Source organism: Salvelinus sp. IW2-2015, linkage group LG22, assembly GCF_002910315.2.
Source record: "Salvelinus sp. IW2-2015 linkage group LG22, ASM291031v2, whole genome shotgun sequence".
NCBI lineage: Eukaryota > Metazoa > Chordata > Actinopteri > Salmoniformes > Salmonidae > Salvelinus > Salvelinus sp. IW2-2015.
The window spans coordinates 14,187,966-14,198,355 of record NC_036862.1 but is presented as its reverse complement, the minus strand read 5'-3'; the positions used below and the strand labels follow the sequence as shown (position 1 = coordinate 14,198,355).

Sequence of the window (10,390 nt, the reverse complement as noted above, 5' to 3'; positions counted from 1 at the left end):
TCACACGCTCGCACATACAATCTAAAAATATACATTTTCAAAGTGGAAATTGAGCGTGAATCAGTCTGTATAATCTGAGATAAATGTGGAAGTTACAGCAAACTCTAATCTAGAGGGATTAGACCCTACATTAACTCCTGGACCTGTTTTCAATCTGCCACACACACTTCTATACTGCATACACAGACAGCCGTACAGTACCAGTGAATCCCACCATTTGTTGCTAATCGAACACAACAGAGTTGTGTTCATTAGGGTACGCAACGGAAAGCATTTTTCAACAGAATGCAAAGGCAAACGTTTCTCATTTAGTCCCTCCCTGTTTCTGTCCATTTTCTCCGATTTGGTGCCAGGAGAGCATGCTGGTTTATTTATTTCAGTCTTCATTGTGAACAGGTGTCAGGCCCTACATGTTGTCCTCTCTCTGTGGGTGTTTCTGAGCAACTAGAGGTAAACATTCCTTCCCCCCTATGCTGTACTGTACTGTTGGCCTGAGCTATGGGTGATCTGTGTTGGGGTCTCTTCCTAACTGAGACCAGACCTGAGCACCCGGCGAAGACATCTGACCACACACACACACACCACAGTGTCTGTATTCCTTTTCTTTCTTTTTTTACATTAACCAGAGTTTACCCAATGTATTAATTTATTTCCAATTGTTCATTATCAATGTCCTGTACAACAATGTGGAGGATGCTGTTTGCTCGGCTGTTGTTTGGCTGATTTGTGTTGTAGGCTTTTGCCGTGTTGTGTCCTCTCTAATCCATTACAAGCAGGGAGGGGAGGAGTGATTCCATGGCTCCAAGTGAGGCTGAGCTATTTTTAGTTCCCTGCGGTTGGTTGGGAGCTGAGCAGGCACTAGGCTCCATCAGGTCCCCTGGCAGAGAGCAGCCTCTCTCTCCCTATACTCCGATGACTGAGGTTCTCGTCATGAGGCCTGGATGGACCCCACCCCCACATCCCAAACAAACACATCCATTCAGYCACACTACAGCCCCCCGGTTGCTCTCATCACAGATGTTAATCTTGACAGGGTTGTTTTTTTTATTCAGCTGAAGTAAACAAGGTCTGGGTCCTTTACATTGTCATTTTATTTATCGGATAGTGACTGTGGTTCTGATGCATAGTACTTTGGATATAGGAGGGAAAACAATATATTCCACTGAGGGAAAAATGGACAATAACAGTAGAACGATGCCCATAACAGCATGTGCAGATTCACAATATGAGATGGATTCTAACGAACCATCACATGCTAGGTCATTTATAGAATGCGTGTGATCTGTTATCAGTCGGGTAGGTTTTTTTTTTTGACCACATGACCTGACCAGGAAAAAGTCTTGGGTCTACCCAGATCACAAGACTTTAGTGTGGAGTTGACCTTTTCATCTACTTGGAGCCAGGAGGAGCTATAGTCTTTGTGTGCCTTTACAGGGTTAAAGCTCTAAAAAGGAGCCCTTATTGTTAAGGACTCTTAATGTGAAGCCAGGCCATGTGAATGTAATCACTGTTCAATGTTTGTGTGAATAAGGGTGTCAGCCATAGGAACAATAAACTATGATGAAACCCAGCCTGCCTCACTGGAGGCCTTTGCTTACATTGTTTTCGCTTGCCTTGCACGTTGAACACCAGTCATTATGCTAACACTAGTAAGCGTTAGAGGCAGTTTCGCAAGCTAACTTCCTTCATACTGGACACAGACATAGAAATGGTATTCACAAGTTCATCTGACTGGGGACGTAGATAAAGGGCATCAATGCCAAAATCCCGAAGTATCTCTTTAAGAGACTGATACAGACATGTGGTTACTGGACAATAAAATAAAGAGCTTTCTTTTTCTCGGTCTCTCCTCTAAGGGCTGTGGTTCTTGAAAGCAAACAAACAAAACGGCAAATGATACTGCTTTCTCAGGGGCGATGATGTTTCACCAACACAGACTGAGACAGAGTGCCTCCTGTTCATTGGACAGCTTTTAGAGGTTAGCCGAGTCCCCGGTGACCTTATGGTGAGACATCACACCAATATACCCTTAAACAGCTAGGAAAGCAGTGTTGCTGTTCCTTTTTATAAACTCCCAATAAAGAACATACATCTTTAAGAACAGGGGGAAAGTTCCCAGCTATAGTCACAGTTCACAGGCATAGGAGCGTTTGAGTGTTGTTTCTCAATCTGTTCACAGAAAGATGATTTGACGCTTGTGGGTTTGTCAAGAAGCCTTGTATGGCTAAAAGACACAAGCAAGMCCATGAATTAAGTAGGAGTGTAAACTGCATTCATTGTGTTCTCTTCTTTCCCTGCTATAGACAGTCTGTGTGGGTTGGTTGGTTTCTGTCCACAGGCCGGGGCAGGGAAACAGTAGGAGCAGAGAAATGTCAAGAAGTGAGTCCTAACTCGCCCTCTGGGTCGGCCGAGGTCTGTTCATTAGAAAGCTGATGGGAGGATCGGGGGAGGTGATGATCACACAATGATATGAATGAACAAGTCCAATCATTCATTCAACCTCTTTAGGTGTGTGCATCCTCTTTCTGTAATCAGGTGGTACAGTATGTGTAGTAGGCAACACAGTACCTTCACGACGGCTCTGTGAGAGACGGTATGGCTCACATACTTTCATAACAGTTTTGGGGCAATAGTTGAATGCAGCCACAGGTTAAACTGAYGCACTTGGGAGAAGCAAATGCTTTCTTTCTTACTTTATTCGTAGTACAGAGTAACTGTTTCACAACGCCATATTCATGGCCCGTTGGTCTGAGACTGGGAGTAAAGGCCAGGTCCAGACAGACAGACAGACGGTGCACGACACCAGAACCTACCAATGTGCCACAGCTCCACAAAATAGAGCATGTGCGGTTGCTAAGAGAACTGGCCAAATACACAGCAACATCTGCTGCAATGATCTAAGAGGGAGGTGGACTGTCCATGCAGCAGAGCCCCCTTTCAGCCTGGCACCAAGCATCCACTGGAAACCTCTCCACTTGGGAGAGGGGTTGAAGGGGAAGGAGAACGAGCGAATGATAGGAAAGCGAGAGAGAGGCGAGGGAGAAGATAGTGAAAGAAGAAGAGGGAGACGGGAGGGAGGAAAAGCATAGGGATAGATAAGAGAGATGCAGAAAACAGACAAATTGCAGGTGTGACATCAGCCCACACACTCTCCTGAAATCTGTTTCCCTCCCAACGAAAACAGCATGGGTTTCGAGCTAAAATAATGATCACATTTGTTTTTGATGATGCTAGAAGTGGTGATGTATAATCAGTCCTCAAGAGCTGCTATAGATAAGGTGAAGCTGCCATTTTGTTTTTCCACTATTTATATGTATGTACAGTGCTTTCGAAAATTATTCAGACCCCTTGACTTTTTCCACAGTTTGTTACAGCCATTCAAAAATGTATTAAATAAATGTTTTCCTCATCAATCTACACGCAATACCCGATAATGACAAAGCGAAAACAGGTTAGAAATTTTTGCATATGTATTACAAAAAAACAGATACCTTATTTCCATAAATATTCAGACCCTTTGGTATGAGATTCGAATTTGAGCTCAGGTGCATCCTGTTTCCATTAATCATCCTTGAGATGTTTCTACAACTTGACTGGAATCCACCTGTGGTAAATTCAATTGATTGGACATGATTTGGAAAGGCACACATCTGTCTATATAAGGTCCCACAGTTGACAGTGCATGTCAGAGCAAAAACCAAGCCCTGATGTCAAAGGAATTGTCAATAGAGCTCAGAGACAGGATTGTGTTGAGGCACAGATCTGGGGAAGGTTATCAAAACATTTCTGCAGCATTAAAGGTCCCCAAGAACAAAGTGGCCTCCATCATTCTTAAATGAAAGAAGAATGGAATCACCAAACTTAGAGCTGGCTGCCCAGCCAAACTGAGCAATCGGGGGAGAAGGGCCTTGGTCAGGGAGGTGACCAAGAACCCGATGGTCACTGACAGAGTTCCTCTGTGGAGATGGGAGAACCTTCCAGAAGGACAACCATCTCTGCAGCACTCCACCAATCAGGCTTTTATGGTAGAGTGGCCAGACGGAAGCCACTCCTCAGTAAAAGGCACAAGACAGCCGGCTTGGAGTTTGCCAAAAGGCACCTAAACGATTCTCAGACAATGAGAAACTAAATTCTCCAAGATTGAACTCTTTGGCCTGAATGCCAAGCGTCACGTCTGAAGGAAACCTGGCACCATCCCTACAGTGAAGCATGGTGGTGGCAGCATCATTCTGTTGGGATGTTTTTCAGCGGCAGGGACTGGAAGACTTGTCAAGATCGAGGGAAAGATGAACGGAGCAAAGTACAGAGAGATCCTTGATGAAAACTTGCTCCAGAGCGCTCAGGACCTCAGACTGGGGTGACAGTTCACCTTCCAACAGGACAACGACCCTAAGCACACAGCCAAGACAACGCAGGAGTGGCTTCGGGACAAGTCTCTGAATGTCCTTGAGTAGCCCAGCCAGACTTGAACCCAGTCAAACATCTCTGGAGAGACCTGAAAATAGCCGTGCAGCGACACTCCCCATCCAACCTGATAGAGGATCTGCAGAGAAGAATGGGAGAAACTCCACAAATACAGGTGTGCCAAGCTTGTAGCGTCATACCCAAGAAGACTCGATGTTGTAGTCGCTGCCAAAGGTGCTTCAACAATGTACTGAGTAAAGGGTCTGAATACTTATGTAAATGTGATATCAGTTTTATTTTTTTTATAAATTAGCAAAAATTTTAACTTTTTTTTTTGCCTTGTTATTATGGGGAATTGTGTGTAGATTGATGAGGGGGGTAAAAATAATTGTATCCATATTAGCATATGTATACAAGATGTAGGCTATTGCAAATGGCTGTATATATAGATCTCGTCTGTCTTCAGCCTACGTCACTATCATATTCCGTTCTATACAGAAGAACATTGACCCTGATAATTGATACATTATGGTGTTGTATATRCAAGACCAACATAGCACACAGAACACATCCAATACAGGTACCAAGGTGATGCTTTAATTGACCAAGTTCCAATAATATTGTCACTCCTATCTCCTCCTTTACAAAAGACACTAAAATTGAAACATTTTCAAAGAGTAAAAAAGTAGTAAATATTGTTCAACCAACGAGGGATATACCAGAGAAAGCATGGCAAGAATCCAAATCATATTCATAATCATGACGATCATATATAAGAGACATTACATATTACTATTTACATTTAGTAACACAGAGATTGACATAAATTATAATATATGTATATTTTAAGATCTGTCATTTACAAAAATCATAATGCATTATATCACAGAAAGGCTATCCATAACAATTCTCAACCCCATGTTTTGCAACACTTTGACCCAAGCAAAAAAAATGTATCTTGTGTTTGGTCAATTTATTGTAGATGGGTGTGTTCTTTGGTTGTGCTAGGGATTTCTACAGCCTCTGATTGGAATTCTGGAATGCCAGTCAGTTACCGTGGATACCAGGGAGATTAGTTTGATTAGTTGTGTTGCTTAGTTGGCTTCTGTTTAGAGAAATCCACACGTCTACTGTACAGCTTTGCTGTTCAGTGTTTTAAGTGAGGGCCAGGTAGTAAGTTAGAGTGTGTGTAACAATCTATGAACTGCTATGATCATCCCAGACTGAAAGAAAGCTTCAGAACGTCAAGCTTGCAGAACTTCATAAGAGCATCTCCTAAAGGCCTCCACATCCCAACTGCTTTCAGTTACCATACCAGGCCAAAACACTAGAACCAAATCTCCAAGCCTGTTCAAGTCAGAGTTTCAAAAGTCAAAGATGTTTAACTCTATAGTTCAAATTTAATCCAAAGTGGTGATGGTAGATGTATCTTAACTTACATCAGACACAATACATGAAGTATCCAAACATCACAAGACATGATTTCAGGCATCTACGGATGATGGAGAAAGCCAAGCACTGACTGATCAGATACTTCTCAGAGTTTAGACGTATCCTTGAATCCTTTCACACTCCCTATCATCCTGACTCTCACAACAAAAACTGCTGCCGGTAAGACCTGGAGTGGATCACACGGCTGTGCAACCAGCTGTACCTACAACCCCACAACCAGGGTGGAATAGAATCCAGAATCAGGACCTGCCCTCTCCCTGACCCGCCTCCCCTCAACCCTTCCCCCGCCCAGCCCCCACAGTCCTCAGTGCCAAACCTTAACACCAGGCCTCTTCACTGTCCCAGCTGGCACGGCCTTGGGTGGATCAGATCAGCTGGATTTGGGGATAATCATCTTAGGCCATCTCATTCACATACAGACGAGAGCTCCCATCAGCTGTTTAACCCAAGGCTACTGACCCTGCCAGGGCCTGGTCTCTCCTCACACTGCAGGTCAACCAGCCCTAACATAGATAGTAACACAACAACACTGGCCTTGGCCTGGCTCTCTATCTAAAGAGCTACCCATCAGGCTGGGATGTTGGTCTGGGACATGCATGGCTGTTTGTGTGTGTGTGGTGTGGGTGGTGTGTGTGTGTGTGTGTGTGTGTGTGTCTGTGTGTGTGTGTGTGTGTGTGTGTGTGTGTGTGTGTGTGTGTGTGGGTGGTGTGATGTGTGTGTTGTGGTGTGGTGTGTGTCTGCTTATGTGTGTATGTATGCACGTGTGTGTGTGTGTTTGCTTGCCATTGTGTTCTGGTGTGGTGTCCATTCCATCCCAATGACATCCTCTCCAGTCCAGACACACACAGAGCCCAGAGGGGTCAGCCAGAGCTGCTACTACAGCCTCACACACACACACACACTCCCTACTACTCCTACCCTGGAGGCTGCTGGTGTGTCATCAGGAGGGGAGGACAGAGGTTCCATGGTAAATCAAAGTCACACACTCACCCACAACACTCACCTCCTCCCTCCCATCCACCCCCATTCAACCCCAAACCGAGTCACGGATGACGCTTCGTCTTTCCAGGTCCGCAGCCTTGGTCCTTGATCATGTGGGCCAGCTCGATGATGAACTTCCCCTCCTTGTACTTCTGACTGCTCTCAAAGGCATGCCTCTGTAGGGGAATGTCAGGTGTTGGAAGAGACAGAGGGAAGAAAGAGGAAAGGGAGTGATAGGGGAGGGAGGAGAAGGGAAAGGGGAGAGAACGGAGGGAAAGGGAAGAGAGAAGTAGGGAAAGGAGAGGATATGAGGGAAAGGGGAGAGAGAATCAAATCAAATTTTATTGGTCACACACATGGTTAGCAGATGTTAATGCGAGTGTAGCGAAATGCTTGTGCTTCTAGTCTCCTACAGTGCAGTAATATCTAACAAGTAATCTAACAATAACCAACAACTACCTAATACACACAAAATCTAAAGGGGTGAATGAGAGAATTGTACATAAATATATGGATGATCGATGGCCGAGGCATAGCAAGTGGCAATAGATGGTATAACTGTAGAAGGAGGGAAAGAGAGGGAGAGGAGGAGAAGGGGGAGTGATAGAGGAAAGAAGATACAGAGAAAGGGGAAGGGGAGAGAGAGGGAGAGAGAAGGGGGAGTGATAGAGGGAAAGGGATACAGAAGAAGGGGAAGGGAGAGAGAGGGGAGAGAGAAGGCAGGAAGGGGAGGAGAAGAATTAGGCTTTTCCAGGATGAGAACTTCACACTCATTGCCATTTAACTCTGATTTCACCTCTAACCACTTTATTATAATGGAGCATTGCAGAAAGGCTGTAGGCTACTGCAGATTACAAATGTAGATCAAATGTGTTTTAACGTACATCTCAATATCCTTTTTAGTCTTGCCTATTCAAGCAGAGAGAGGAGCTATCAGGTTACACGGTCTGAAGTCTACTAGGTCAAGCGTACTGTGGAACTTGGACGGCGTGTAGAAACAACCGTTTCAGAGATATTATTGGCCTTGTCCCGCTATCGTTATATCGGGCAGCCCGTGTGAGGTGTGTGAGTCATAACCCCCCCCCCCCCCCACCCCCCCCTCCCCCCCCCACACACACACACACACACACACACACAACACACACACACACACACACACACACACCACACCACACACACACACACCACACACACACACACACACACACCACACACCACACACACACACACACACACACACACACACACACACACACAGGTCTGACGGGGAAATGGCAGTGACAACCTGGGCATAAAGCCATGCTGATAAACGGACAGCTGTAATGTGGAGCGCTGTGTTGTATCCACATTGACCTACGCCTAGAAATATGACCTTTACTAAGTACTGAACATGGAGGCACAATTATATTCTCAGTGTATTCACTATATCATAGATATACAGTACCAGTCAAAAGTTGAACACACCTACTCATTCAAGGTTTTTCTTTATTTTACTATTTCTACATTTGAGAATAATAGCGAAAATATCAAAACTATGAAATAACACATATGGGAATCATATAGTTACTAATAAAAAGTGTAAACAAATCAAAATATATTTTATATTTGAATCGTTCAAAGTAGCCACCCTTTGCCTTGATGACAGCTTTGCACACTCTTGGCATTCTCTCAACCAGCTTCATGAGGTAGTCACCTGGAATGCATTTCAATTAACAGTTGTGCCTTGTTAAAAGTTAATTGTGGAATTTCTTTCCTTCTTAATGCATTTGAGCCAATCAGTTGTGTTGTGACAAGGTACGGGTGGTATACAGGAGATAGCCCTATTTGGTAAAAGACCAAGTCCATATTATGGCAAGAACAACTCAAATAAGCAAAGAGAAACGACAGTCCATCATTACTTTAAGACATGAAGGTCAGTCAATCCGGAAAATTTCAAGAACTTTGAAAGTTTGAGTGCAGTTGCAAACACCATCAAGCGCTATGATGAATCTAGCTCTCATGAGACCGCCACAGGAAAGGAAGACCCAGAGTTACCTCTGCTGCAGAGGATAAGTTCATTAGAGTTAACTGCACTTCAGATTGCAGCCCAAATAAATGCTTCAGAGTTCAAGTAACAGACACATCTCAACATCAACTGTTCAGAGGATACTGCGTGAATCAGGCCTTCATGGTCTAACTGCTGCAAAGAAACCACTACTGATATATACACTACATTATATATAGGCTACATTAGATATACACTACATTATATATAGGCTACATTAGATATACACACTACATTATATATAGGCTACATTATATATACACACTACATTATATATAGGCTACATTAGATATACACACTACATTATATATAGGCTACTTATATACACACTTCATTAGATATAGGCTACATTATATATACACTACATTAGATATAGGCTACATTATACAGTATATAGGCTACATTATATATATATATATATATACACACACACATACATTGGCTACATTATATATTGGCTACATTATACAGTATATAGGCTACATTATATTTAGGCTACATTATACTGTATATAGGCTACATTATATATTGGCTACATAAACTACATTATATATTGGCTACATTATACTGTATATAAGCTACAATATATATAGGCTACATTACACTGTATATAGGCTACATTATATATTGGCTACATTATATATATGGTACATTATATTTAGGCAACATTATATATTGGCTAAAATATACAGTATATAGGCTACATTATACCGTATATAAGCTACATTATATATACAGGCTACATTATACTGTACATAGGCCACATATATACAGGCTACATTATATATAGGCTACAATATACATTATATATAGGCTACATTATATACAGGCTACACAATACCTAGGCTACATTATATATAGGCTATATTATACATGCACTAAAATAGCTCAAATTCCCACAATAAGTTGGTTGAATTTTGGCCAATTCCTCTTGACAGAGCTGGTGTAACTGAGTCAGGTTTGTAGGCCTCCTTGCTCGCACACACTTTTTCAGTTCTGCCCACACATTTTCCATGGGATTGAGGTCAGGGCTTTGTGATGTCCACGCCAATACCTTGACTGTTGTCCTTAAGCCATTTTGCCACAACTTTGGAAGTATGCTTGGGATCATTGTCCATTTGGAAGACCCATTTGCGACCAAGCTTTAACTTCCTGACTGATGTCTTGAGAATGTTTTGCTTCAATATCTCACATAATTTTCCTTCCACATGTGCATCTATTTTGTCGAAGTGCAAGCCCCTCCTGCAGGAAAGCACCCTCACAACATGATGCTGCCACCCGTGCTTCACGGTTGGGATGTTTCTTCGGCTTGCAAGCCCCCCCATTTTCCTCCAAACATAACAATGGTCATTATGGCCAAACAGTTTATTTTTTGTTTCATCAGACCAGAGGACATTTCTCCAAAAAGTACAATATTTGTCCCCATGTGCAGTTGCAAACCGTAGTCTGGCTTTTTTATGCGGTTTTGGAGCAGTGGCTTCTTCCTTGTTAAGCGCCTTACAGGTTATG

The 10,390-nt window shown here is 43.1% G+C and overlaps 1 protein-coding gene across 1 annotated transcript in view; it reads right to left on the bottom strand.

Moving 5' to 3' along the window:
• Positions 1-6,675: 6,675 nt before the first annotated feature.
• LOC111949350 (protein yippee-like 2) overlaps positions 6,676-10,390 on the bottom strand; it is a 24,140-nt gene continuing 20,425 nt past the window's right edge. Inside the window, exon 5 of the mRNA XM_070434061.1 lies at positions 6,676-7,013. Coding sequence (XP_070290162.1) covers positions 6,900-7,013 — 114 coding nt within the window. The 3' untranslated portion in view covers positions 6,676-6,899. The remainder of the gene's footprint in view (positions 7,014-10,390) is intronic.